Raw genomic sequence first — 14,141 nt, 5'->3', positions numbered from 1 at the left:
AATTTTATGTCTTATAGGATTTATACTGAGTTCAATATTGTATAACTGTATTAATTCAACTGTGAACCTAAAAATTTACAGCCACTTTTGAAAGAGATGTATCCTTGCTCTGGAGTGTGTTACTGAATATGTTAAAGCTGTAATGAAATGCTTCTAATTATGTATTTATTAAAAATTTTAAAAAAAGTTTAAAGATGTAAAAAAAACAAGTTTAAACATGTCCTACTTAATGTCTTGCTAAATTTTGGTTAGCAAATGTAACTGCTGTTATGTGCCCTCTCAAATCCCTTTACTTTTGAACAGTTTTTATGAAAATAGTCATTGGTATACCTTAAAACAAAACGGAAAGCTCAGCAGAGGCTACAGTGTAAATAATCAAGATTAATGTATAAACTAATATGCTGAGAAGAGTTTTAAAAGTGCCATTTATAAAGAAAAAGGCTCATTAAATGTCAATCATCACAGAACAATACAGGAAAAAATTATGATGTATGCATTCATTCAACAACTTCTCAGTGAAGATTCCTTATTATAATCAAGAGCTGGGTTGATGTGGATGAGTTAGCCTTCGTGGTTGAGTTGACTGTATTCTAGAGTATGAAGAAACATGGACATGTGCACATCGATAATTAAGCCAGTGTTTTCAAACTTTAAAATCATATGTGACTTATTTTAAAATTCAGGTTCAGTGTTGCTCAACACCCTACGAAATTCTGCTTCTGAATGTCTGGAATGTAGTCCAAACACCTTGGGCATTTTGAAACAGGAATTCCATGGGCTGCATGTAGAGGAATGCTGCATCAGACAGACACTGAAGTAACAGCCATGTCTCTTATCTTCCACTTTTACCCAAGTCCTAACACTGATCTGGTACATAGTACACATACAGTCATTAAATCTGAATAAATAAGTGAATTAGTATGTTCATGCTTCACAACATATGATATAAGGAAAATCTGATGTGAAAATTCAGAAATAGAGTCAGTTTTTCTATTGTAGTTTTTAAAATAATTTTTTTGAGACAACATCTCACTGTGCAGCCCAGGTTAGTATGGAATTTGCTGTGTAGTCTGGTTAGTCTTACACTAAAGATGATCCTTCTGTCTCAGCTTCCCCAGTACTGGGATTATAGACATGTACTACCACACTATACCCAGTTTCTCTATTAGGAAGCAGGTTGTCACGGGTGGAGTTAGAAGACAGTACAAAAGACATTGGGTACAATATCAGTGGAAGAAATGTGTCTTTCTATGGAATGAAGTTCTGGAACTAAGTAATTCTGACTCCATTTTTTGCTTCTGGTAAATACACATCCCTCCATTAACTGGTAGCATTTGGCCCCCAAGGGTTGCTCCCCCTATTCTTCTGAAGGGTGTCATTGTTCCCTTTAAGGAAAGACACAGAACTCAACAAAGCCCTCCCTGCAAGCTAGGCATTCTCTAATGAACAAACAGAAGAGCTCCTCTTAGAACACTTGCTAAGACCAGTTAATTGTAGTTCTAACAGTGAAAAACATAAAAATCACAGCAGAAAAGGTTGGACATAAAAGCAACTGATTGCTGTCTGTGTCCAAACCCATGTCCCTGTCCCCAGTTTTCACTGAAGCAGTGATATTATCATCCTAAAGCAGCATTGTAGATTTTCTCCCAGAACCTGTGGATCAATTTCAAATGTGTCATAGCTGCATTGACTTTCACAACTAGCTACAAATATTTTTATAGTAAAATAGATCGCCGAATTTAAAGATAAGATAAAATGTTCAGCTGTCCATACAATATTAGAATTTTTTAAAAAATTTGAAAAATGTTACTAGGTTTGGAAGGAAAAGACTGGTTAAGACAGTACAATAGAGAGGCGAGAGAGGAAAGCACTACGAACAAGCAATTTCATTACCACCACAACAATGCAGAGAATGGAGCACCGTGAAGCCTGGAGGAGCCAGCAGGTCCTAGGCAGGAGAAGAGACTCACAGTGAGATGGAAAGGAGTGAAGGTCTACTGTGGAGAAACTGGATGGGACCAGTTCTGAGACTTGTCTGTAACTAAAGATCCCAGAAAGCAAAGTCTTGGGACCGCAATTTGAGAGACATATTTTCTGATCTGTCATTAACCGCAAGGTCACTGAACAATCAGCCTCTCACAAACCTTTCATACATTGATATTGGAGGCTCAATGACGTTGATGATTTCTCCTTTCTCATTGTTTAATTCTGTGAAATTTCACTGACCAAGGTAAAAAGGAAGAGAAGAGGAAGGGAAAGGAGGGGTTCTTTAGAAGAGAAAGGGGACTCACAGATGGAACATAAGCTAGAAGGAAGAGCAAGTCAAAACTGTGGCGTGTCCCTTCAGTAGGTAGGTTGGCTCACGCCCAGTGCAATGAGATGCAATATCCTCTCTAAATCTAGAGTCACTTGAGAAGGCCACTTGCACAGAAGAAGTTGCAGATAGAAAAAAATTATATTTTGTGATACGTAAAAGCCCATTTTTTTTTTTTACTGAGTTCAAGAAATTCAGGTGGGCTACTCATAACCTCTACTAGCTCTCTACAGAAGCTTTCAGCCTTGGAACATGGCAAAATAATAGTTTGCTTTTAAGGCTTGACTTCTATTTTAATATCTTTAACTACCATTAGTTTGGTAAATTATATGTATATAGTATATAAATTAGACACATATATGTATGTCCTAATTTAAACATGGATTTGACAAACATCAATAGACTCTCAAAGTACCTCAGCAATTTCTCCAAACGTTATCTCAGAAAAGAAAGGCACTCATAAACTGTGATCACTACTTTTGAACTCCGACTCTCCTATTAATTCCAGCTTCTAAGCACTGGGCTCATTCTGATAGTTATTTGCCTACTGTCCATGTGTCTGCTCTATATTTTCAGGGATTTGACTATGTATATTTAGTAAACACTAAATTAATTAAATATAAACTCAGTATCTAAAGTGGATGAGCTGTGTGAACAGTTCCTCTTTATTTAAGAAGATAAATTATTCATATAGGGAGACAGACTTTAAGGAGTATTTAGTGACCAATTAATAATTTGGTTGTATGTTATAAGAAAGGGGATTGTAATGTCATAATTCTTTGAGATTTCAGATTCATTCTACAAATAAAACAGGAATAAAATTCACCCATTTTTAGTTTTGTTTTTATTGATTAGCTTATTTTCAGAATGTCTTATTTTAAAATATGAACATTTTTGTCTATTTTTAAAATAAAAACACTATATATGATATGCACACACATACACACACACACACACATATATATATATATGGAGAGAGAGAGAGAGAGACTCTCACTACATAGCCCTGTCTGGTCTGGAACTTGCTATGTAGACCAAGGTGACCTGAAACTCAGAGAGATCTGTTTGCTTCTGCTTCCCAAGTGCTGGGATTAAAGACATGACTCACCATGCCCAGTCGAAATCACTTTATTCTAATTAAATCACAAATAAAATCATCACACATCTAGTTTAGGAGACCCACTCAAACACTTGCCAAGTCCAAAACTCTATACATTTTTTTCTTTAAGAAACAAATGAAAATGCAGAACCACATACCTGTGTCTGTTTAGGGCCAATATCCATCCTTTTAAGGAGGTCATTTAAAAAAGCAGTGACACTTTCCCAAGGGTAAATACTATTGGAACCGTCCAGAACTATTACTATGTCCAGCTGAGTGCTGCATTCTGCAACAGAAGGAAGCAATTGTGCAAATTTGGAATATACATTTTCAGAGGTATTTTCATGGCTGAAAGAAGGTCTTTTAAAAAGATACACTGATGTGCAAAGTGGACTCATTTTTATACTTGGAAAAAACAGCTTTAGAAAAACTAACGGTACTGAGATACTCTCCTTGTTATGTTAAAATTGGTTTGGGGTTTCCACCACATAAAGTCCACCTCTAATTTATTTTTATTAATGCTATACAAGTTTCATTTGGGAAATTTTTTTTCTCTAGAGTTTCTGTGCAGCTCAGAGGAAGTTACTCTTTTCAAAGAGATTTACCCTCTAAATCCAACTAGAATGACAGCTTTAGCTGCAAAGTTTAAATGTGACTCTAAAGGTTGTTTACACTAATATCAATTCCAAACATAGCAGCAAAGGTTGGTTATGTACTGGTCTAGCAAACATTTACCTAAGTTGGTAATGCTGGTAGATGACAAAGTCCTTGTAACCTTTTGGTATGCTGCTCTGTATACATACATCTCATTCATTGCTTATGCTTTTCAAACATGCAAAAAATATTACATAAAATGTGTACCTTGTACAGGGGCAAAGGAGTTCACGACTTGAAATGTAGGGCTGACGTCAGAACAGATTCCAGTTGTGTAATGCAAATGTCCACATCTATAGGCATACAAGGGCCCACATGCCTTTAAAGATTATAAAAGGAAAACTGTAAGCTGGACTATTACATCATAGGTTTTAAAGACTTAATGACTACATTCTGTTGTAATGAATCATTATTATGCTTTTCTTTTTCTCACCAGAAATCCTCCATTTGGGTTGGTAACTAAAGTTGATCCAAATGTCATGTTCTCTTTTATTTCGGTGACATTGGGAATCGATGTATTAACTGCAAAATAGAACATTTCATGAGGGTGAAAATAAGTTTTCATAATCTGAAGTTAGGTGTCTCCTCATTAAAACATTCTATTTGCTTTGCTCATATCACAGCACATTCTTGTTTGGGTTCAACTAAATAGACTTCCCTGTAATAAGGAATACAATGAACAAGTTAAGGCTGGAGAGCTGGCTTATGTCCCAGAAACTCTGTCTGTTTCACTGTTTCAGAAGCTGGCTGAACTGTGAAGGAATGCAAAGCTAGCAGGGTACTGAGAATATGGGATTGGTGTCTACATGTTTTTGTTAATTAAAACAAATAAAATATTAAATTTCATAAAATTGTAAATATAATTTTATGTTCTTTGTTAGAAACAACCAATGGTGAAATTTGACTTCTGGCAAGAAAATGGAAAATGCACACAGAACAGTCAAACACAAGTTTTCTGGTCATGACGTTCAAAATCCTGGGGACATCATGAGTGCTGTAAAGAAAACTGGAGCAAGATTAGGGAAATGTCCGGAAGGTCTAGATAATGAGAATCCAATGAAAAGACTACATTGGATATTCCACAATAGAAATGTTGAGTCCCCCCGCCCCCCCGCATTCCAACCTGACAAGATTGGCAAGAGGCTCCACATAATTATTCATATTTTTTAAAAAAGGACTGGACCAGAAAAGTAAAAACGTTTTTTAAAAAGATACATTTTAATTTTTGATTTATTTTTATTTTATGTACATGAGGGTTTTTGCATGTTAAGTGCATCTGTGAGTGCAATGCCTGAGGAGGCTAGAAAGGGGGTGAGATCTCCTGGAACTGGAGTTACAGGCAGTTGTTAACCACCATGTAGGTGCAGGCACTCAATCCCCAGGTTCTCTCCAAGAGTAGCCAGTGCTCTTAATCATCTCTCCAACCTACCAAACCGAAACCTTTAAAACCCTGCTTAATGGAATGTAGAAATATTTGAAAGTGACAAAATTCAAGCTCAAAAGAGATTCTTATCACTGTTCACATCTGTCAATTGTTATGTATAGATTAAGTCAATAAGGGAAACAAAGGTTACTAGATGGTCAGTTTCACTTCCTGACCTCAGCACTGGGCTGTTTTTCAAGGCTTTATTTTAGTCTGCTTTTCTTTAAAAGCTTCTCACATTAAGTTCTTCCAGACATTGACCTTGATTGATCCAGATTTGAGGCTTTTTGCTTTTTGTTTGTTTTAAAACAGGGTCTATCTTAGCTACAGCTGTCCTAGAACTTGCCATGTAGCCCAGGCTAGCCTCCATCTCAGACATCAGCCTGCCTCTGTTGGAATTAAAGGCATGCACCAACATGCCCAGCTCAATTTGAAGCTTTTTACATGAGGGCTGCCCCAGGATCAATGTTGCTGGGACAATTAGAGGTGATAGCAGATCTTTTTTTCTACTGTTCTTGATGGAGTTAAAAAATCTTTAGGCTAATTTTATAACTATTTTACTTTCCAGAAAAGGGAGAATAGCACATGTCAAAACAACTCTTTTGTAAATATCAGCTATAAATTCTAGGAGAAGGGGAAAAGATGTATGAAACTACCTCCAGGTGGCACTGGAAAGTGACCCCAAGACTTCATACTTAAAAGAAGTTGGCACTGGGTAAGTTTCTTATGTTTCATTTTGCTTTTATTTTTGTTTTATCCATAGTGTTAGGTCAAACTGGGCCCCAAGATGGAGTCACTACTGACACAACACAGTGGGCAGCATTCTGGGAAACAGAAACTAAATCATCCTAGTTTCTCAGTAACCACCTGACCTTTGCCTTAACAATGCACCCTGATCATAACAGCAATTTTCCATCGTAACCAACTGAAAAACTGAAAAACAGCCCCCTCCCACCAAGGCACTCGCTACTGACTCACCTTCCTGCCACAGTCTCACCTCCCCCTACTCACAAAAGAAAAATCCTATAAAATCCAGGCTTCTGTGATAAGAAACCACTGCTCCCTTTCTCCTGTGGGAGCAGTGCAGCAGCTCATCCATCCCAATAGATTCCTTCTTTTCTCGTCTCACAGTGGTCTCTAATGGTCCTAGTCTTTTCACGAACCTAACACATAGAAGAAGGCCCTACTAGGTAATAAAAATTCAAACAGAAGCCCCAGTCTTACTGTCTTGAAGAAAAGGACAGAAATTTAGGGTGAACAACAGCATCTTCACAAAGGCGCAAGGAGTATTTCCGGAAAAAAGAGCCATGAAAGGTCAGCTGTAATCTATGCTTATGTATTCTGTCCATTATCTGCATGACCTGAATAGCCAGTGTGAAGAACAGATGCCACAAGGCCTAGTGGAAATAAAAAGAAGCAAATAGAGCTGTAACTATGTCTCAGTGCAAGAAAAACAGCAACAAATCAGAATTCGGGAACTGCATTCTGCCAAGTATATTGTTAATATATACACATAAGTTTAGAACATTCAAATGAACATAACAGAATCTAGAAACTCTATACTTAGTATTCAAAAATATAGTCTACCTTGGATTTCAAAAGTAATAGCATGTAAAAAGCAGCAAACTTGTGACTCAGCCTTAAGGAAAGGTGAAAATGGAAAGTGATATGTAGACATTCCTGACATTGGAACTTTCATTAAAACAGCTATCATAACTACATTCATGAATGTAAAGGAAAAGACTGAAAAAGGGAAAACTGAAAAATATAATATTTGCAATAAACTTATAGGGATATAACTCATTTAATGGTTTTTAATATTATGCAGATACTGAGAGAGTTCTAATTCCTAAATCATTCTAGAAGACATGTTCTAGTCGTGCTGCAACCACAATGATATGTCTATTAAAATATATCTAGTTCAATATAATTCTCAATATTCTTTTAAAAATAAATTTAGTGATTACAATTCCTTTTGTTCAATTTTCTTTTAAGAACCAGGTACCAAGTTACATTTTATGGAAGGACACATTTATTTGGAAAATTCTTTCATGGTATCACCTATTTTCAAAGAATCCTGACCATGTTGGGAGGCAAATGTCATAAAACGACTAAGCTGTTCTATTTCTATGGGGTCTTCCATGATGAGTTAATAAAACAAATTAAGAGTAATGGAACCCAAAATTCCATCCTATGTGAATTTCAGATATCAAATGCAGAATGATTATTGATTTCTTTTAATACTTTCATGAGTCATTTGAAAATTGTTTTAATGAGACAATGGACCTGTGTTAGGATGGACTATTCAATTTTACATACCTGGTAGATCCAACTTGATGCAAGACATTGATCCCTCTCTCCTAACTGGGCACTTATAGACATCTCCAGTTCTGGCTTTGGGTTGACCAACTAAAGGAGAACCAATAAGCACCCTGCAAATTAAAAAACAAAAAACAAAACAAAACATTAAAATTAACATTTGAAACATGAAAATATTTGTTTCAAATATTTTATAACTAATTTTAGATAGTAGACTACTGTTGATACAGACAAAATTAAATAACTATCCTGGTGGTAATTTAATCATAAATAAGCAGAGTATCACCTCCAAATTTCAGATTGATTTGAATTAAAAAATCTATATGTCTTGAATTCCTGATGGAAAAGCAAGGCTTCAGTCCTTAAGCTGCAGTAGGCTCAGTCCTGCCCGCCACCTAGATGAGCTGGAAGAGGACCATGAGCAGTAGGTTCGGCAGACTGCCCAGCATCTTAATAATAGCCAGTGAGACCTACCTTGACCCCACCTGAGCTTATGACCTGTGAGAAACGATGAACTAATGGAATAACAGTGTGCTGTCTAAACATGTTATAACAGTGGCAAAAAGCTGACAGAGCAGTGATCGCCACCATCAGGCTTTGAAATTTTTTGTCAAGTCCCACAAATATCTTTGATACCATTTACACTCAAACTCTTATCTGAGGCAACTACTTTATTTTTCTACAGGTTTACCTTTTCTAGGCATTTCATATGAATGGGACCATATAATGTGGCACATTTTGTTTCTGCTTTCTTTTAGCTATCATGGTTTTGAGGCTTTTCCATGCTATCTTATGTATCAATGCCATTCCACTGTATGGAGCTGCCTATTGTATTCATATGTTCATCAGTGACCAGACATTTGGATAGTTTGAAATTTGAGTGTCATGAATAATGCTGCTATAAATACTAGCATCAAAAAACTACAGAAAATTCTATCTCACTTGAGTCAGAATGGCTATCATTAAGAAAACAAGCAATGCCAGAAAGGATGCAGAGAAAAAAGAAATCCTTATAGATGGCTGGTGGGAATGCAGTTACTGCAGCCACTATGAAAGCCAGTGTAAACATCCCTCACACAACTAAAAATAGCACTACCTCTGATCCAGCTGTTCATTTAGGAATGCCTGCACATCTATGTTTGCTGCTGCACTAGTCACAATAGCCAAGATATAGCACCAGCTTCAATGTCCATCAGCAGATGACTATATGTAGGTCTATCTACTATCTATGATCTACTAATTATCTATCATCCATCTATCTATCATCTATCTATCTATCTATAATCTATCTCTCTATTATCTATCTGTCTATCATCTATCTATATCTATCTACAATCTATCTATTATCTACAATCTAACCATCTATCTATCATCTATCTATCATCTATCTATCTTCTATCTACAATCTATGAACTATTATCTATCTGTATATCTATTATCTATCTGTCTGTCTATCTAAAATGGAGATTCATTTAAATGTAAAGGAGAATGAAACTATGCCATTTATAGGAAAATGGAAGGAACTGGAGATAATTATGGTACTCAAAATAAGCCAGACTCAAAAAGATAAACATTGTATACTTCCTCTTATATGTGGAAACTAGATTACAATATCTCTGTATTTATACAGACATAGATACATAATATGAAAGTAGAGAGGAACTACTGGGGCGGGTGAAAGGAAGAGATCTAAAATGAATGGGAGTGTAAAGGGGAAAAAGCCAAATAGCACGTTTTATTGAATATGCAGATTCTAAAGTTAAAAGTTATGCATATGATGTGGAAACAGAAGGAATGTATTTGGGAGGAATTGCATCAGTGGGACAGAGGAGGTGGTGGAGGGAAGGCAAAGCACAGGTGATTATGAGTAAAGTCATATGATATATATACATATATATATAATGTATAAAAAGGGCATAATGAAACCCATGATTTTTGAAGCTAATTAAAAAAATGTTAAGAAGAAAAAAATATGAGATCCAAGAGATTTTGCTTTACTGTCTTCTCTATCATGATCACATTTAGCATAGCTAAGCCTAGCATGTGCTAGTTTATGGAACACACAAGTATAAATCATTTTTTTTCCCATGAGAAACTGCTAACTTCACAGAGAAGGCAGTAAACATAAACATGAGATCATCCTAGGATTTAATGTAAGTCTTAGCTTATAAGCTCTTGGAAAAGATAGTTATGAGATCCAGGATAAAATCATTTACTGTCTTTTTAGACAAAATTATAAAATCACTGTCCTTAATTGAAAAAACATGATTACGGTGCAGCTCATCGAGGTTGCTGACACCATTCAGGTCCATGACACTCAATAGTCTCTCAGAATATCTCCAGGAATAAGACAGATCAATGTGGTTGATTGTTAAAGTCCTTGGGTGTATCCAGAGTCACTGGTTCTTTGTTGTCTAAGCAGCTATACTCTGTCCCTAGGACTCTATCTTATACTATACGACTCTGCACTCCTGATTGTCTGAGACTAAATTTTTATTTATTATTTCAGAGAAGACACACCAAATAAAAGGCACTAAAGTACTTTAAAACTGCATTTATGTATAGTTGGGAATTTAGACATGCCTCAGTATTCTAGAATAATAAACATAGATTAACTGAAGTTTAATGGGAACATATGTAAATAACTTCACCAAGCTGCACATTATTGTCTATATTAGTACAGGATGTGGGAAACCTCATTTAATGGGAGTCCATGTGAAACAGTCACAGAGGATTTAGTTGACAGCACATATGAGCCAACAGTGCATTTCAGGGCCAAAAAATGCTAATGTGACCTTAGGCTGCATGACTGAAAATAGCCGCCCTGGTCAAGGAAAGTGATAGCCCCTCTGTGCTCTGTCCTGGTCAGGCCATGTCTGGAATCCTCACATGAAACAGAACATAGGACAATGGAATGCATTTAGGCGACTGTGACTCAGACAGTTAAGAGGACCCAGGCAATTTTTGCAAGTGAAAGTTGGACTATTTATCATTCAGGGAAAATGCCTGAAAAACTGAGAGGTTGTATAGGGGCACAAATGGATCAGGCATACATTTTAGAGTTTCTAAATATTTGAAAGGTTTTCATATTGACAACCGATGGGATTTATTTTGTATAGATTCTTTGGTAAACTTGTATTAGTGTAAATAAACTTAATAACAATTACAAAAATTTATTTACTGACTAGATTCTCTAAAACATACAGTATGAATCATTTGTGCAACAAATTCTGGTGTCACAAAGAACCATAAGAATATTTAAACCTTTTAAGACATAATTCTTACTTCTGTGAAGGTATCATTAAACATGATTTAAAAATAAGACTAAAAATTTATTAACATATGTAGGCAATGCTAAGGAAAAAAATAAGAAATATGGACAACAGCAAAGCTAATTAATTGTCACAGGGACATTGTATAAAATATTGTGCAACATAAAAACAGCAGTTAATGGGCTTGCACGTTAGGATGAAAAATTATTTATGTCTTAATTCAAAGTGAAAACCCACACAATTGAGTGAAAAGCTGTGGCCTAATTTAAAGTGGATGAAACCAAATTATTAAACTCATTACAGTAGCAATGGTAGCAGCTAGCATGTGTTGAATTTATGTGATGTGCCAGATACTGCCCTAAGTCCTTCCTTGTACTAAGTAATTTAATTCTCTTTGTAAAAGATATGATTCTTGGTGCTAGGTTTTGTGAATTCATCATTCATCCAGTTTGAGATAGGTCTGCTACCCTGTTTACATCTGTGTTTCTTTATGGATAAAATGGAAGCAGGTACCTATTTCACATGACCACTACAAAGTTACATAAGTCAAGGGATGTAAAAGGCTTAGAAAAGCACTGAGCTCATATTATGGACTACCTAAATGTCAGTTCGTTCTATAGTATAGCTTTGTTTCATGTTATTAAGCAAATAACATCTATGTAATACCCTGATCCAAATAAAATGTGCAGAGTGAGCTGGAGAGATGGCTCAGTGGTTAAGAGCACTGGCTGTTCTTGCAGAGGACCAAGGTTTGGTTTCCAGCACCCACTTGGTGGCTAACAACTGTCTATAACTCCAGTTCCAAGGATCCAGTGCCCTCTTCTGGTCTCTGCAGGCATTGCATAACACACGACACAGGTGCACTTACATACACGGAGGCCAAACACATAAAGAAAGAGAATGTGCAGAAAACATACATTAAGGAGATTATGATTAGTTTCTTTTACAATAATGTGTATTAAGAATATTCTAGCAGGGAATGGGGTTGTATATTTCCTAGCATTTCTGGGGTGGAGGTAGGAAGATCAGGCAATCTTGAGTTCAAGGCATTCTCAGCTACATAGTGAATTTGAAGCCAGGATGGGCACGTGAAACCCGCTTGAATTAAAACAAGAAACATTCCACATGTCGAGCATTTGTGCCAGGTCATGAGATGAAGGTAGTAAAGGGATAAAACAGACTATTTCAGTTTTTTTATAACTTAATCTGGAAGTAAACTATGTGTATTACAAGAGTGAGTAGATTTGAATGAAATGGTATAAATTCAGCAAAAGTTCATCAAGGTCTTAGAAAGAAAATATCACTTCTTAGATTAAATACATGGAGTTCAGTACAGTTGGAATGTAAGTTGGGGCTGGAGAAGTAAACAGACTTGGAGCCTACCTTAAGAACTTCCTTTAATTCAAGAAATAGAGAAGAAAGAAGAACCAAGTCGATAGTATTTATTCTATGAGCTATTTTAGTTTGAGTTCTTTTCAGAACAGATTTATGACAAAATTTTCATAAAAAGAGGGTTTTTATTTTATTTTATTTTATTTATTTTATTTTTTTTAGCAACTCCAAGCATGCACAAGTACAGAGCTGAAAAAAATGATAGAGGGGAGGAAAAATGTATAGTGCATACAGAAACAAGGAAATAAGCAATGTGTTACTCCCAGAGGGGGCTGTGATGAGTCTTGCTAGACAACATCTTAGAAACCATCTCAGAAAACATATAGGCTTATTGTGAGCCTCGGTGAAGCCCTAAGAGTAAATATTGTCAACCTGAAATAGTACAGAGTAAGAAAAGGACTGAAAGCTGACATGCGTATGAAGGAAGATTAGGTAGGAGTGATCAGAGATGGAGGGAGAATCAGGAAGCAGTGGTATCCCACAAGTCAGCGAAGGAAAAACACCCAGAACAGCTGGTGAGAACAAAAGCTATGAGCTTGCAGCACAGTTTATTCCAAGTAACATGCTAAAAACAAGGAAGACGGGGCTGTGCTAATCAATGTGGACTTCTTTAGCAAACCGTTAAGTGTTTAAACCAAATGAAAATGTCCTATGGCATCAACCTCCTTATGGGTAATGATGGTGAAGAAGAACCTGTGCTGAAGAAAGTTGACGGCACAGGAGAGGCAGTGGAGCCCCAGGCAAACAAGCAGCGTAGTTCCTAAAGAACAGGTTGTCTTAACTATGAAGTCAGGATGCCAGCTATGGTGGTGCAAGCCTTTAATCCCAGCTCTTGGGAAGCAAAGGCAGGCTGCTGTGGGATCAGGGTCAGCCTGGTTTAAATGGTGAGATCCATATGAGTTGGGAGATCCTGTCTCAAAAAAACAAAAACAAAAACAAAGAACAGGCCACTGTTCCCTTGGCAGGGCTCCAGGTGGCCCATTGACGAGACATTTGCAAATGTGATCAATGGTTTGATATTGTATATACCTCTGTGACAGAGCTTTGACCTTCATTGCTTCAAGAAAATAATCTATTTTGCTCTTGTTGCTCCAGGGATTGTTTGGTAAATGGAATGCAGTAAAAATGACACTGAGTTCTAAGACTAGGTCTTAAAAGGTCTTGAAGATATCATATGGTCATTTCTTTTGAAACTAGAGAGGTCCATTCTAGCCTATCAGAGAATGAGAGGCCACCTGGGGGAAAACTGATGCTTTATGCTTTACCCACAGTTCACATGGTATGACTACATGTGAGTTAAGCAGTCCTGAACCATCTAGGTCTGCCTAGGGTATCAGATGACTAAAGTTGAATGAGCTCAACTGACAGGAGAATGCCACAACTCTCAAAATTTTGAGTAATTATATGATCATTGTTTCGTTAAGTCACTAAATGTTGAAGTGATTGCTTACACAGCAACAGTTAAATGAAACAAGAAGGAAAGGTAAGTTTGGGCCTAGTAGCTTCTCTCTCTTTCCCTTTTCTTTGAAAAATAGCTGTAATCATTTAGCAAGGTTTAGGGCAGAGGCAGCCTAGTAGTGGACTTGTGGAGAATGGCTTAAATTGACAGAGGCCTCTCAAATACAACTGTCAGGGATACTTTCAAATATATTTCTTTTTCTTTTCTTT

General features: G+C 36.5%; 1 protein-coding gene across 1 annotated transcript in view; it reads right to left on the bottom strand.

The window, feature by feature from the left end:
* The window catches only part of Itga1 (integrin subunit alpha 1), a 160,877-nt gene that overhangs the window by 79,468 nt on the left and 67,268 nt on the right, over window positions 1–14,141 (bottom strand). The window contains exons 3-6 of the mRNA XM_008832940.3: window positions 7,810–7,922; window positions 4,501–4,589; window positions 4,275–4,386; window positions 3,572–3,699 (exon numbers count right to left, since the gene is read on the bottom strand). Of these exons, the coding sequence (XP_008831162.1) occupies window positions 3,572–3,699; window positions 4,275–4,386; window positions 4,501–4,589; window positions 7,810–7,922 (442 nt within the window). The remainder of the gene's footprint in view (window positions 1–3,571; window positions 3,700–4,274; window positions 4,387–4,500; window positions 4,590–7,809; window positions 7,923–14,141) is intronic.

This window comes from Nannospalax galili, unplaced genomic scaffold (genome assembly GCF_000622305.1).
Source record: "Nannospalax galili isolate Female #2095 unplaced genomic scaffold, S.galili_v1.0 scaffold235, whole genome shotgun sequence".
In the NCBI taxonomy this organism is placed as follows: domain Eukaryota; kingdom Metazoa; phylum Chordata; class Mammalia; order Rodentia; family Spalacidae; genus Nannospalax; species Nannospalax galili.
This window is presented reverse-complemented; position numbering and strand designations above follow the sequence as displayed.